The following is a 16,500-nucleotide window of genomic DNA, read 5'->3' on the forward strand; positions in this document are numbered from 1 at the left end:
TTTTTTCTATTGTTATATACATTTCATATTTTTACGATGTTTATTTATGCTTATCTATGAAAACTTGTAGGCCTATTGTATGATTTTATTGTTTGTATTGAATTGTTGATTTTTTGAAAATGTGAAATGTTGATGTGCATAAACCTTGAACCCTGAACTCCGATAATATTTTTGGGGGGATTCCCTTATATTGACTTTCATTTTAAAAAAGCTCATCTTGAAAAACAACAATAAATATTTAATCACCTCGCTGGTTTAAGTTCATATTCGAACTTCCGTCAATAATAGGAGAGGGAAAAAGGCACTCAAGAAAATTCTATTTGTTCAAAATAAATTGGTCAATTTAAATCCTGTTCCGTTTTCAAACAAAACACAATTAAAAAAAGGAAATCTCCAGAAACATGACAAAGTTTCATCTATTCAAATCAATCAGGAAACTACTGACCGAGTTCAAAAAGTCTATATAGGCCCATTAGTGGGAGATTTTTTCTTATTTATTCATTTAAATTCTTTATTTTATTTAGATTTATAGATATGAATCAGATAGGCATGCAGATAATGCATATGGGCCTACCATAAAATATATGTATCATTAGGCTCATAAGTTATCACATATAGGCCTAATTACACATCTATTTCCATCATTCCAATTAAATTATCCCTAAATGTCATACTCTGAGTAAATCATATTGGTAATCATCAAAATATGAATACGCCACATAAAAAACCAGTATTACGATCGATAATAGCCTAGAAGACATGCCAGCCTGCCAGGGGCCGCGGAACCGGGGGAGGGGCTTCACCCCAGAACAAAAAAAAAACTATCCCTATATCTCTAAGTTGTTTGTACGTCGGTATTTAGTGATAAACATCGAAGTCTCATTTTTTAGCATTGATGACCCTACGATTCGTTATAGAGCAAGATAATTTTTGTAAAACTTTTTCCCAAACACTTTGGGCCGGGACAATGATTACAATTAAATCTCGAAATATTTCTGGTGAACAGTTACAAACTCTTTTGATCATCTTTCAACATTTCTGTAAACGTCAGCTTATCTGCCTGCTCCATGATAAATCGTTGACGACCGAGGGGCTTTTATTTGCCGTCACCCTCAGCTAAAGGGAGAGAGAGGGGGGGAGATAGAGAATAAATCATAGGAGAAGTGAGAGAGGAAAATGTAAAAGAGTATAAAGAAGAAAAAATGGCCGCGTCGCAAAAAAGACAACGGAAGAGGTATCAATCAAGGCCGGAATAGGAAAATAATGAAATGAAAAAAAAAAGATTAAGAGGAAGGAAAATAAAAGGAAGAAGACAAGACGAAAATGAGAGTTGGGGGACCGACAAATACCTGTCCCCTTCATTTAGAACAAAATAACTATTCAGCCTGCGCTTCGCACCCGCATTGCCCGTTTGTTTCATTATTCATGTCTTGTTTTCAAGTCATTCTCGGTTTGTAACATAAAACACAGAAGCGGATCTAGAGGGGGGGTTGGGGGGGTTGCAACCCCCCCCAAAAAAAAAAAAATCCGGGGACCATTTTTTTAAATCTTATCTTTTTTTTAAAACTTGTAATTTTATTTTAAAAGAGTGGTGTTTTAGATGCAAGAAAACGCCATTTTCACACACAGATTTTCAAAAATTTTCCCTACTGTGGGAGGGGGGACACCCCCCTCCCACACCCTCCCCCCTCGCTCGCTCCGCTCGCTTGGACTCGGTCGCTACGCTCCCTCGCATACCACCCCAACCCCCCCCTTTATAAAAAGCTGGATCCGCCCCTGAAACATCATTACAAAAGTGCTTAAAATGTTTCGTTTTTTCTCTGAATCAGGGGCGGAAATCTCTCCCAAAAAGTAGGGGGGGGGGCAAGGGGCTGGAAAATTTGACAAGCAAAAAATTATGAATTATGACCTGAAATAAATTCAGACATTCCTACATTGTTTACACTTAATTTTCATCTCATATTAAATTCACGAGTTGAATTAGTAGAGTAATCAGGCGTTACCATGGCAACATACCATTATCATGCATTCAAATGAACTTATATCCATGCAGAACACTCTGTTGTTTTCGATATTTAATTCAAACGAATTGGTCAAACCTATATAGATTTTGGCATTTTCATTGTCATTTTCCACCATTCATCTTTTCCCACCATAATGTTGATTTATGATGGCAATTCAATAAATGCCCCCAACGTCATTGGCCAAAGTTCCGTCATTGACTTTAAATTACCTTTGACCGTGGCATGACCTGAAACTCACTATAGGATTTTCACTGACTCCCTTATTTCGAAGTTTCATGATAGCTATAAAAACCTGTAGGCCTATTTCAAACTTATGATTACATTTCACAAACTTATCCTGTTTTAAGATTTCAATGTTTACGACGCCGCCCGCGCCGCGCGGCGCCGTCGGAAAAAGCGGCGCCCTGCATGTCTCTGCAGGCAATCAAGACAATTGTATTTTTCTGCGGGAAAGATAAGCCGTTACCATGGCAATGTATCTTTTGCAAATACTTTGATGACTTGATAGGCCTATATCTAGAAATTGAATTTGGAAGGCTTAAGAATGATAGATTGGACCATTTAAATTGACAGGGTAATGTGCCATATATATAGGATCAACTTTTTTAAAAAACATATTAATCAGTTGCCATGGCAACGGCGGAAGGAGGCATTTATGAAACTGGCAACAAGCGGATTCATGTTCAGCACCATCAAAATAGAGGAAATGACACAAAAAATCAGATTCTAAAGAAAAGTCTACTTGAAAAATTATGACAATTCCGTTTAGGCCCTATACTCTTACAATGATTATCATACACAATCAGGGTGAGCGGAGTTAGGGCAGGCTGCTATCTCAAGGTATGCCCTCGCTAATTCATTCACACAACAAATATTCATTCTAGAAAAAATTGTCATGACGACATATCAGGACCTCCCGCACCTACGACTCTCACATTTTCATTCATCATATAAGAATATAACATTTTTCACTGTTTTTAGGAGTTTTTAAAGTGATTGAAAAAAAACGTAATTTGGTGCAGTTGCGGTACAGTTGATCGAAGTTCAAACAGTTATCGGGTTACTTTACATTTAAAGCAGTATTTCACGATGATTTATTAAGGGATTGATTTTATTTTTCCACACTTTGTTTTTTCATGTAATGGTCTCCTCTTGGGTGCTTAATTATGCGAGTATACTAAACAATAAGGAATTTGGGACGAATTTAAAATGATAATCATAATAAGCAGCGTGCGCATCGCGCTTGTGAGGGTGAGCGAGAATTGGGCAGCGTACGGTACCGGTTTTTGTTTTCCGATGAAAAAAAAAATCCGGGGTCAAAATAGAAAGAAGTTATACTTGTAAGACTTTACTCACGACAAGACAACACCATTTTATTGATAATTTCATTTAAGTAGGCCTATTTCAAAAGCTAATTCTTCTTTGAGGAAAGATTCCCATGTTCTTTTAAATTAACTGTGGGATTAACTCCATCTGAACAGAAGCCTAACACACAGGGGCGGAAATCTCTCCCAAAAGGTAGGGGGGACAAGGGGCTGGAAAATTTGACAAGCAAAAAAAAGTTATCACCCCAAATTTAATGTCATTTCGACGAAAATAAATTTGACAAGCAAAAAAAAAAGAAGAAAAAAAAGGTTATCATCCCAAAAGTAAGGTCATCTCGTCCTAAAATACATGTTTTATTTCGATTTTGAATGATGTATTTCTTACCATCATAAAAGACCACAAATAGTAGGGGGACATTTGATATTGTGTCCCCCCCCCCCTATACTATTTTTAGTAGGGGGGACTCGTCCCCCCTGGGATTTCCGCCCATGCTAACACACCGTTTGTGTCTTCTTTATGCGACCCTAGCTTATTCTTTTTAAACTGCACTTAAAAACGACTGAGGGCACTAGAAAATGCTCGCTTAAGTTCGATCATCTCTCAATTTGAGATCCAAATAACAAATTTATATCAACTACTTTTTCAACCGCTCATATTTTATTCCCTTAAAAATACGTTCCGTATAATGCTTTTTCCAATCTAGTTAAAGTTTGATCGTGAATTGTAAGTATAAACATTGATTCGATATGATTACGAAAAGATGGATAACTATATATATAAGCCCTAGCATCTTCAATATAGCTCTTTATTTTGGGATCCTCTAAATCTTGAAATTCTGGTACAGTCAGTCTATATGGCTATCACGGCCCTGCCAGTTCGGATTGCCGCTCTACAAAAATTAAGGGTGCCTAGTTTTTCCTCTTTAATTTAATTGAAAATCAATTTATAAAACTGTAAAGGGTATTACATTTTTGGAATGGCAATGATGAGTTTGAGTTATAGATTTTCAAACGAATATTGGATTGGTTTGGGGGTGGTAGAAAGGGCACTTGCCCACCTCTCCATTTGGAGGATATATATCCGTCCTAGTATTTCTTCTTTTTGGGGAGAGGGTGGGGGCAATACGAGTTTTTGCCCCTCTCCCCATGTGCCCCTGGAGCCTAATCAATCGTTCAAAGACTTAAAGGTCAAGTCCACCCCAGAAAATTGCTGATTTGAATCGATAGAGAAAAAATAAACAAACATAACGCTGCAAATTTCATCGAAATCGGATGTAAAATAAGAATGTTATGATATTTTTAAGTTTCGCTTATTTTTCACAATACAGTTAAATGCACAACTCAGCGATATGCAAATGAGAGAGACGATGATGTCCATCACTCACTATTTCTTTTGTTTTTTTTTATCGTTGGAATAATACAATGTTTCCATTTTTACAGATTTGACAATAAGGACCAACTTAACTTAACCATAAACTGTTAAAATGATGGTAATTCCACATTTTCAGGGAGAAATAAAACTTCTTTTCACTTGACAAGGAGGAGAAAATTAGAATATTTCATATTTCATATGATAAAATACAAAAGAAAATAGTGAGTGGGTGACGTCATCAATCTGCCAATTTGCATACCGACCAGGATGTGCATATTACTGTTTTGTGAAATTAAGCGAAACTTTAAAATGTCATAACTTTCTTATTTTACATCAGATTTTGATGAAATTATCAGCGTTTTGCTTGTTGGATTTTCTCCTTTTTTTTTAAATCAACGTTTTGTTGGGGGTGGACTTGTCCTTTAACTAAACAATGAAGGTAATATTTTTGTCTCGCCTGTAATGGGACACTATAAATTTAGTGTATAGATGGTAGCCTCGAGTCTTTCGAATATGCCCCATGCCCCAGTAATATTAGGCCTATCTCATAACCCTGAGAAGTGGGGGTGCTGAAGCACCCCCAGATTTCCTTTGGAGGTGCTGCGTGTATTATTCTCCATGTAGGCAGCACCCCCTGGAATTATGGTAGGTGTTTAAAAAAAGAGGGAGAAATGTAACTAAAATGACCTATATATTTTGTAGTAAAACCCCCTCTTTTCTTGCTTGTCAAATTTACATCAGCAACCCGAGTAGAAACTAATTATTAGTATTCTTTATTCAGGTTCATGAAATAGAGGAGAGCATAAAAAATTTAATGATAATTGAATTTTTAAAGAGTGTATAAAAGTAAAAATAACCATGAAAACCAATAAGAATCCTCAAAATGACTAATTTTTAAGTCATTTTTTCCCAAAAATTGCAGTCCTTCGAAGTACCTATATAGCTTGGTGGAGAAATAAGGCTCTATCATTTTTCTTAAAACTTCGGTCTAAAGCCCAGACAAAGGATTACCCCCCCCCCCTCCCAATTGCGTACAGACGTGGGTTTTGGCGGCCAAGGACCACTCTAAAAGTTTCACGACCTAGAAAGAAGGAAACCAAAACAAAAAAGGAAAAGAAAAAGGGTGAAATATGAAGATAAATTATATTTTGAAATATCATGTCAAAATTTATCATAAAATAAGATATTGTATTAAAAGGTCAAATTTTTTGCTTCATCACTTTGCTCGCTCGCAGCTTGTTAAAACAAGTAAATTTGGCGCTTTATGCCAAGTCTGCCCCCCTAGAAATTTTAGACTCGTAAAGCCACTGGAATCCCCTTTTAAACTAAAAGAACGCATTCCTTCAAAGAGAACAATATTGTATCAGTCATCCCCCGACCATGAATATCGATCGAGACCCATGCTTATACTGTTTTATTGTTGATTTTAGCATTACCTTACATGGTTATGTGTATCAATTGACGAATAATATGTGTATTGACTAATTAATAATTCCTTATGTTATATTTACGTGATGATCGAGCACTCAGTCGCTTCGTTCCCAAGCGCAAATATAAGTAAATGTTTCTGAATTGATTATGGAATATACAAGTTCCTGATATTTAGGATACAAGTAGTGGTTGCAGAAACGTGAATTCAACAAGAGCGTGATATTGACAGTGGGGGAAATGTACTGAAATGCCAAAAGGAAAGAGAGTAAACTTTTATGTATACCGAAATCACTTATCAGACAGTCATGCTCCTGAGGATATTGCATGACAAAATTTCTGATATCTTGAGTCCAGTGGCGTAACTATGGGGGCACGTGCCCCCCCCCCCCCATCGGTTGGCAAAAAAGGAGAAAAAGGGGGAGAAAGAAAGAGAAACGTAGTGGAGGAAGAAGAAATTGTATTATATTATACATAATAAATGTTTTAATAACTTTATGAAACATAGGGCATATCATTCCTGGTGCTCGCATTGTCCGTTAAAGAGATAATCATGTTGTAACATCCCGCTTTCAAGTCAATATTCACCAAATATATTTCCTCGCACTTCGAGTTATTTTTGTTTTATGTAGTGACATATATTCATGACTAAAGTGATTGCCCCCTTTAAGGTCTGAATATAAAACATTTCCAATCCGTGCTTACGTTCGCATTAGTAGATTGGTGAGATATGTCTGCTCTTCATGAAAATTCCTACAAACAGTCCTTCCCTTTTCTTGTCTAAATGTCATATTTTCAGCTCGCGCTTCGCGCTCTCAATATTTGATTAGTTAGATATGTATCAAATTCATGATCACAATGACTACAAAAAGTGCTTCATGTGTTTAGGTGTAATTCTAACCAAATCAGCAATTGCTTGGCGCTCGTATTTAGAATACTATGGTGAGATGGATATGCTCTCCATGAATTCCTAAATAAAATAATCCTTAAAATGTCCTTGGTCGATATATACAAAATTTTCAGCTCGCGCCTCGCGCTCGCATTGTTTGTTTAGTGAGACGGGTACGTATCATGATGACAAATGCTTATATATAATGTCAATTTCTAAGGTCTCAATTTTAAAAAAAAATCAGCTCGCGCTTCGCGCTCGTATTTTTTTATTAGTGAGATACATATCCGTTCAATGGCACAGTCCTTAAAATGTCTCTATATGTCGGTACAGCTGACGATTGAGCGCGTTTCGCGAGCCAACTGAGTGACTCAACATTTTTGCTGGTGCCCCCCCCCCCACCATGCCGTGACCCACGGTACGCCCATGCTTGAGTCAATAAAAGCGTAATATAGAATTTAATTAATCAGACGTGAAAAACATACGATGCATTCTAAAGCGCTCGATCGTTTGCTCTGCGCGTAATGAGCAAAATGGATAATTCCAGTCCTTTGCAGTGAATTTTAACTCTCTATAAATTTGTTTTTAACTTTATTATCATTATCATTTAGGACTTATCCTACTATAAGAACGGAGCGTAATTTAATTCCTTCTTTTTTTCCTCCTCCAATTCTTCTTCTTTTAAAATCTCTTTTATATTTTGAAATAATTATTTTCCCCCGTAATAGAACATTTTAGATAAACAAAAATAAACATATGCCGGCGTGTTCACACGTCGTCTTTCTTTCAAAATTTTATGGAAATTCTTTGCATAAGCACTCAATGGGAAGCGCCTCCTATATGTAGCAAGCTTGGGGAGCGTTTTATTGATCTTTGAGCATGTTGAGTTTGTCATCACCAAACACGCACATTTCTGCAAATTCTAAACCCACCGTCATCTCAAATTAAAATCATCATTTTTTATATAGGTGATTCTCAAGGTTACAAAACACGGTGCAAGATTCAAAACATGAATATATGCAAAATCTTTTTTCCAGATAAATTCGAAAAAAACCTCTCATTTATGTGAGATCGATTGCCATTTATTTTACTTGAGAATGGGAGAAACATGATCCATCAAACAACACATTTATTGAATGAATATCGTTGTTGTTAGTCATCTTGTTTGATTATGCAGATGAATACCACCGAGAGACACCGAGTTATACAGTTATATTGATTTACTGGTTAATATTAACTCCAATATTCCAAATGTTTACAATCTGGGCTTGCCCCGAGGCTTATCTCCTAAAAGCTCTCCAAACTGTATTATAGCAGTCATGAATGAAGACCTAACAAACGGATGGTATAAAGTCTATTACAAACGTTAATAAGTAATCATGATTTTTATATCACATAGCATTTTGATGCTCTGAATTTCAGCAAATGCTAATAAGCGCCTAAGCGTGAACTTTGAGCCGCCAAAATAAGAGATAAGTTGGCTTCCATTTTACTTCAAGGAATTCATTCGGATTGAAGAATTTTGGTTAAAAATCTTTCCATCTCTTATTCAATATGTCTGGAAGTGTAAGAAAGCCTCCGAAGGATCAGATAGATCCAGTCGAGAGAAGAAAAGAAAGAGATTACAAGAAAGAAGCAGAGGAAGAAAATTTGTGGGAAAGCATAGTACAGCCAGCATTTGCGGAGTTTGCAGGAACCTTTTTTTACGCCTTCATGGTATGCCTGGCCGTTACAGCACAAGATGTACTGGAATATGCTATTGCAAGTGGTCTCGGAATAGCAGCACTTTGCATCAGTTTCGTCAATATCAGGTGATATAAAAATACATGTGAATGTGATAAAATATTGATAACATCGAAATAAATTGCATAGTAGTTACCGACGCAATTATCATTATTTCTGACGTAAATACGCATATACCCTTCTTTTGCAATTTTGACGATGTTTCCGGAATCTATTGTCGGATGTCTAAACAACTGATTTAATCATTAATATGGTTCGATTAACTATGTATTTTTATCAATTGGAACTTTGTTAAAAGGTACATGCCTACATGCAATAGTTACAATGTCAGTTCGGACCGTTAACTGTCTTGCGCCATTTAAATTAGCAAAGGTCATATCATTACATCCTGCAATGTTATTTCAAGAATCAGTCTAACCATCATTGCCTCTGTATATTATTGTCATAATTATATTGCATTTTGAACCTGAAGAAAGGATCAGATCCCAGATTATGAAGATCATCAAATTATTCAATTACATTGAATGCAACCTTTATCATATAACTCTTGTATTTGCGTTCACAGCTGGGGGCCCGGGTTCGATTCCCGGCAGAGACATTTTCGGCATCACTAAATTTTCCAAAGGGCAGGTAGCTCTGGGGAACCGTAAATTTAAGCTACGTCCACCATTTTTCTCTTCATTCATTTCTTTCATAACATGTTTAAATACAAAAGTTGCTAAAGCTGTTGAACATGTTTATATATATTCACACACACACACACACTCACACAAATATATATATATATATATATATATATAGCCACTCAATGAATCATATTATAAATATATCCTATACATAAGATAAATTTATGGAAAATATTCGGGTCTTGTCAGCAATATCCCGCCACAAGTATGCCGAAATGTCATTCTGACTGACTAGATCTGTTGACTATAACGAAATTTTCATTGTTACACTCACACTCACACACACACACTATCTCTGTCTATCGCCCTCGATCTTCCCGCCCTTCCTCTATTTTTTTTCTCTTTCTCATATTCTTAGATTTCCTTTTCCCTCCCTTCCGTGCTACTTTCTGCATTGGTTAGTCAAAACGCATTGTTTTTTTTTTGTTACTTGGCCGCATTTATTAATTGGTTCATCATGATGGGGATGCATGTCATAATTTAATACATGCGTCCCTAACATGATAAATATGTATGTGTTTTGCTGTTTCTTATGATGTAGAATTCGTGTAAATTGAGCTTTTTAATTTGATATTAAATGTATTCTTATGTAAATTTTTGTAAAGGGTTATGCAATTCGGCTTTTCAGTCGTATATATACCCTTGTTGCAATAAACCGTTTTAAATAAATAAATAAAAACATATACAAATACATTGCAGCGGTGCGGATCGAACTTAATACAACGCAAGTTAAATTTATATAGCGTTCATTTATGTATATATAGGTTATGTTTATATGTATTTACATTTGACAGGGCTCCCTTGAAAAGCTGGCCAATTGGCTTGAACGAGACAACCCTGTCTTTTAAAGAAAACGTGAATAAATAAATAATAAATAAACAAATAAATCAGAAGCCATAATCAGCGATAGTTCTCTATTTCACTTGTCCAAAATACAGTGGTGGTCACTTCAATCCTGCGATCAGTTTGGCAGCCTTCGTGTCTGGTGGGCTTCACATCGTCAATCTCTTATGCTATCTTCCTCTTCAGCTGGTAGGTGCCGTTCTTGGTGCAGCATTCGTAAAGGTAAGAATTGAAGCCTTTAATAATATTGATGTTCAAGAGCTCTGTTAGTCATTGTTCCGATGACACCAACTACTTTTGGCCCCATTAACCTCTGTCATATTCGATTTATGATTTTTCCAAAACTGACAGTTATATGAAGATGATGATAACGATTGCATCACGTATAGGTTCATACTTCGAGTGCTACTGATATTTCGGCGGCTATATTCTTCCTCTTCTTCCCCTCATTTCACCCTCTTCATTATACTCGTTGTCTTCTACCTCCAATAGTCTTCCTCTCTTTTTCTTTTATCTTCTTGTCTTTCTCTTCCTCCTTCTTTTCACCCTTATCTACCTCCGCTCTCCTCTTCTTCCTTCTTCTGTGCCTTTTTCCACCCGTTTCTCCTCCTTTCAAGCTTCTTCTCCTGTTCTCTTCCTCTCCTCCTCTACCATCTCATCATTTTTATAATTCTTTCTCTTCTTTTCTTTTTCTTCATTTTTGCCATTTGCCTCCTCTTCCTGCTTTTTTCTCATTCTTCCTCCTTCCCCTTCAGTGATAAGCCTGATATTTTGAGAATCACCCATGGAATATTCATGTACATATTAATAAACATATAGTTAAATAAAAGAAAAAAGGTAATTTCCGCTCCTCTATTTTCAAATTGGCTCTTTTATGCCCCTCTTTTTTAAATCTTGGGTCTACAACTGCATGAAGTATTATAAACAAATCATAGATTTAAACAATAAGTAAATGAAATGATTCTATAAATTAATAGGAAAAATATTTATATAAAATGGGGACAAGACAAAGCAAAATGGAGAAAGGTAGATGAATACTGTCCTTGCCACTGACTCTAAATTGTCTTACTGTTCTTCCAGGCCGCTCTCTATGAATCAACTTACGAGGAGATCAAGGGCGGAGCCTCTGTGTTCCGTGGCAACCATCTCGTCAATGGCTTCAACGACTGGATGAAGGTCAATAACTGGGATACCTCCCCATACCTTGCCATGATCACCGAGACCCTCCTTGCTACGATGGTTGTCATGGCATATCTCCAAGCCAACGTCGATGAGCGCCGGGCAGGCAAGAAGAAGGACCCGATGGTGTATGGCATAGCCATTGCTTCAGTGACAATTGCCTCGTAAGCATTCTCTGTCATTTCCTTTTATATCAATCAAAGTGTACAGCAATCCATATGTATAAAGTTAATTTATATTATTTTTCTCGATCTACATTACTCATATTGTCAAAGGAGTGTATTTTGACTATATCAGGGTGAACAAATTTTGACAGTCGAAAAACGGGACACTTTGAAGCCATACAGGATATTATATACAGGACCAAAATTTGGCAAGATCTTACAGCAGTCTCCAAGATCACTGAAATTTGTCATCTCTGTGGAATGGTTAAGAAAGGAAAGACCCCTCAAAGAACTCTGAAAGTCTGATGGATATTTCTTGTCTTACTGGTCTGAGATTAGTCCTATAAAGATCTTTCAATGGTCTTTCAGAGATCTTTTATGCAACAAGTGATCTTCCAAAATTCTTTCCATGGACTTTGCCTGGTCTTTCAATGATCTTTCGATGATCTCTCATGAGTCCTACAGTGAAATCTTGAGACTGCCGAAAGATCATGGAAAGACTAATCAGATCTTTGAAAGTTCATTGAAAGACCACTGACAGACTGCTGAAAGACCATCAAAAGACAATTTTCCTGTAAGACCGTTGAAAGACTGTTTTGAACCGTTTCAAAAAGTTTTGGGACACAAGAGGACCACGAAGACCATTAAAAGATCCATCAGGAATCGTGAAAGACCTCGGAGATCATTGAAAGTTCGTTGAAAGAACCTTGAAAGATCAAGCAAGATTCATGGTCTTACAGCAGTCTTTCAGAGGTCTTGCTCTCTGTGGAATGGGGGTTTCACTTGTGAGAAAAACAGGCCTTGTGGACGCTCGGCTTGGTGGAAAGACCCGATGTAACATGCTTTTAAAGAAAGAATCAAGTATAATTATCATCATTTACCAATGGCTTTAAAATAATTTCAGTATCAACGTCATTTCATAATCCCACGCCATTTTTGTTTCATTCAGATTCTACACAGCAGGAGGCGGCTTCAACCCTGCTGTGAGTTTTGGTAGCGCCATTGTTTCCGACACATGGGATGCCCATTACATCTACTGGGTTGGACCCATGGCTGGAGCAGCAATAGCTTCACTTTTCTTCAGGTAATTTAACCCATTGCTTCCCCAATTCGGGAGGGCCTGTTCAAAGCGTGATTGAAGGAGAAGGAAACCCTGGAGAAATATTGATTTTAATGAATAGAGAAATTGGTCATGAAATGAAAGAATTATGAAAGTTTCACCACAATCACAATGTAATGAGAAAGTTAGAAAATTCTGAAATTTCAATTTAGTTATAATGGTGATTCTGACAATGAAAATGTTTCTTCAAACTGACAGGTAGAAAAATAAAACTCTCCATACACTTTTTGCACAAAATTTAACCCACTTTCTCTCAAGGTACAGCTTGTCTCATTAGCCCAAGATACACAATGGGAAGATATATTTGACACTTCTCTTGAGTTCATTAAAAGACAAGCATCACCTCTATGACATGAGAGTTGTAAATTGGGATTTTTTAAACTTTCATAACTTCCTCATTTTGTAAAACTGATTTTGATGGAACTTTTTTTAATTGCTTGGAACTCTCTATTTTCTCTTTTCATTAAAATTGATATTTACCCACGGTTTCATTTTCCATTAAGAAACTTAAGAGATTCTCAAAGTCAGCTGGTAAATAAACAATTGAATGTTATCAAAAATAATCTTCAATTGAAAGAGAAGAGAGGTGCAAGTTATTAAAAAAAACATTTGATAAATGGCAAAGTATTGAATTTTGAAAATTCTTGATGTAAAATTTGAGGCAATATTCAAATGGAAATGTTGCATCATAATAATAACATTTAGAAGAGCGTTCTCATCATGTTTTGAACACAAAAACTTCAAAATTCCTCGGTAATAACAGAGTGATTTCTCTGCAAAACTAGTCATTTTTTAGCAATATTGTAAATTTGGTTAATATGAGGAATTTGACGAGTACACAGAGTATTGATGCTTCAAACTTCATATCTTTTTATGGAACTTATTTTTGAAAAAAAATAGTATCTATTTTTCTGCCAATGTCTCATGAAGTGGTTATAAGAGGCTTAAAATTTCTTGAAAAGTTGAGCATATACAAGATTAGATGATACTTTTGTTGGCCCTCTGAAAAGCACACAAAAATGAGATAAAACTGAAGTTTTTATATACAAAATTGAAAAATAATAGTCTTTATTAATTTTGCATGAAACTTGATATCTACGATTGATATCAAACATATTTGATATCTAAACACTGTTAGCATACACTGTGTAGTGCATGAGACATTCAAATAAACATTTTGTCTGATTTTTATTACATAAGATTTAATACCAAGGCTGTGAAAAGAGTCTTTGCCTGAACATATTGAGTACTGTCCCATTTCTGATAGCCATTTTTTCTTTACCATTATTGGGGGCAAATAATTACTAAGAAATAAAATCATGTAATTAATTTGCATAATCATCATCTAACCAACAGTCAGTATTAAAACAAAACTTACTGATTTTTTCCTCCTTCAGCCTCACTCCACTCGTTATTTTCAATGAGATGAAATTTTTAAAAGCAACATCAAAACGTTGTTTACCATGTAGGCCTACCCTTCATTTTCTAGAATCTAAAGGCCCCTGTGAAGAACTCACATAAATTATAGAATAGCAACCTTGGCAGTACCGCTAGACAATATTGATATACACTCAAATTGAGAATAGAATAAATTGACGTTTGGTACAAAATTATAAAATCTCATATATATTGTACCAAATTTGATATTGTAATGTTTTTAACAGTGCTGTAAAAGGTAATAGAAGTATCAAACCAACTCTCTTTAACTTGCACACCTGGTTTGTTAGCCTTGGCTCAAACATTTTTTTTTTAAAGATGGGTTATTGGCTTGTCATATTACAGCTAAATGCTAATCAAATATGCACTATTTGGCATCAAGGGGCTGCTTTGTTGGTTTATTTAAAGTACCTATGAAGAAGCGCACATATGGTGTGCTACATGTATCTTGGAATTATCCCCATCCCCCCCAAAAAAATGACTCGTCTTGCTGCACACAAAAATACCTACAATGTATTCAACTCTAATATTTCAGCTGTTTTTTTTTCTTCATATTTTTATTGTCAAATCATCAGTCCTTTGAAATTGACAATATTTTTTTATATTTTTCTAAATATGATGAAAAGAAACTTAAAACTTGTTAATGACTATTTTCACCTTTCTCACAACTTGAGTACCCTTTTATCTCCAGATTTGTTTCCCAATATCTTTTGACAATTTCTTTTGATTTCTTTTTCTTGTATCATCTTGTAGGATCTTGCTTGGAGATGAAGATCATCGTTTGCTGTGCTAGGTTGCCCAAAGACACACTGGCCCATATTCTGAACTCAAGTCTAATTCAAACTCTGGCCTAAAGTTGTGGTTTAACTATGGATAGCCAATTGCACCATTAATCTCTAGCATTAGAGGTTCACTTTATCAGCACATTTACTGCTCGATCCATTCATAACTGTCTGTGTATAATAACAAATAAAGTTTTCTTCACCATTGAGGCATAAGACAGACAACATGACAAACAAACAAAGTAAACAACATTATTGACATGTTTGGCTTCCCATAATTTTTGAAGAATTAGACCATGGCCTAAGATAAACTGGACCTTGGAATATGGGCCATAGAGATCACATTTGTAAGCAAGATATCTCTAGGGAAATAAAGTAAAATGGACTACATTAAAAAGAAAACTTATACCAATAGCTTTTGCATCACATATTAATGATGACAATTCAAAGTCGTGAGATATACTTGAATAAAACATGGATGCATATTTAAAAGTAAGTGTTTGAATGTGACACTTGGTGGTGTTGGTAAAAATTATTGGAGCATACAATAAATGAGAACTAAAATATATTAAACAAGATAAATCCAAATACTGGAAAATAAGGTTAGCAACATTAGAAATGTAATATTATTTATATGATAAGGTATTGTACAATGAGCCCAAATTGATGTATAAACTGTTTGTTTTTTCTTAAAGTTTCCATTCATAAATTCATGAGTGCTCCAAGCTTACTTCAGCTTCTTTGTATTACGTAGAAATTGTTATAACATGGAATATAAGAATTCAAATCACATAGTTTTAAAGTGTCTTGGACATCAATACATTCTAAACTCTAATTAATACCTATAGGCAAAGTATGTAATGTAATATATTATGTAAAGAATAAGCAAGGTTTGTGAATAGCTTGATCCAATCTATGCTTTTGATATTAGTTTGTTCATTTCCTTTATTATTCTAGCTTGCCTTGCCTTTTGTAAGAAAATCTAATACAGTGTAAATTAATTGCTAGTCAAAACTCAGTACTGTATGAGCAAAGCATTGGAGAACTTAGCCAAACCGAGATTGCTAAATTATATAATGTAAAGCAATCATTCAGATAAAAAAAAATAAAGAAAAATTATTTTATTTGTTCTAATTACTAATTTCTTTTTAAATATCTGCTATCTGCTTATCAAATCTTAGGAAAATTTTGCAAAGTATTAATCAAAATGAAATACAACAGAATTGAAAAAAAAAGTACTTTAACTCAAATTGTTTGAATCTCAGTATATTTCTGTAACATAGTTGTAAACCTGATACTGTATCATTTTCTACATTAAAGCTTGTACATGTACATAGTAGCATCTTCTGTGTCTGACCTCAATTGTTGATGTCTGTATGTGTCCTCTTTGATGAGTCATCTAATTCAGGTGGCCAATCTACATGCACAGCCTGGGGGTAAAAAATACAGAATGAGATTAGAGGAAAATGATATCATTAGCCATGAAACCAATATTTTGGGATACACAA

The 16,500-nt window shown here is 35.3% G+C and overlaps 2 protein-coding genes across 2 annotated transcripts in view; one reads left to right on the top strand and one right to left on the bottom strand.

Annotated features, from left to right (window-relative positions):
- Positions 1-8,371: 8,371 nt before the first annotated feature.
- On the top strand, positions 8,372-16,331 carry LOC129264786 (aquaporin-8-like). The gene is made up of 5 exons (XM_054902730.2): positions 8,372-8,849; positions 10,406-10,532; positions 11,391-11,653; positions 12,603-12,737; positions 14,964-16,331. The coding sequence occupies exons 1-5, from the start codon at positions 8,593-8,595 to the stop codon at positions 15,001-15,003; spliced, it is 822 nt and encodes a 273-aa protein (XP_054758705.1). The 5' UTR covers positions 8,372-8,592; the 3' UTR covers positions 15,004-16,331.
- Positions 13,807-16,500, bottom strand: part of LOC129265413 (tRNA pseudouridine synthase Pus10-like) — a 28,846-nt gene continuing 26,152 nt past the window's right edge. The window contains exon 18 of the mRNA XM_064102180.1: positions 13,807-16,422. Coding sequence (XP_063958250.1) covers positions 16,351-16,422 — 72 coding nt within the window. The 3' untranslated portion in view covers positions 13,807-16,350. The remainder of the gene's footprint in view (positions 16,423-16,500) is intronic.

The sequence above is a fragment of the Lytechinus pictus genome, chromosome 7 (assembly GCF_037042905.1).
Source record: "Lytechinus pictus isolate F3 Inbred chromosome 7, Lp3.0, whole genome shotgun sequence".
Taxonomy (NCBI): Eukaryota; Metazoa; Echinodermata; class Echinoidea; order Temnopleuroida; family Toxopneustidae; genus Lytechinus; species Lytechinus pictus.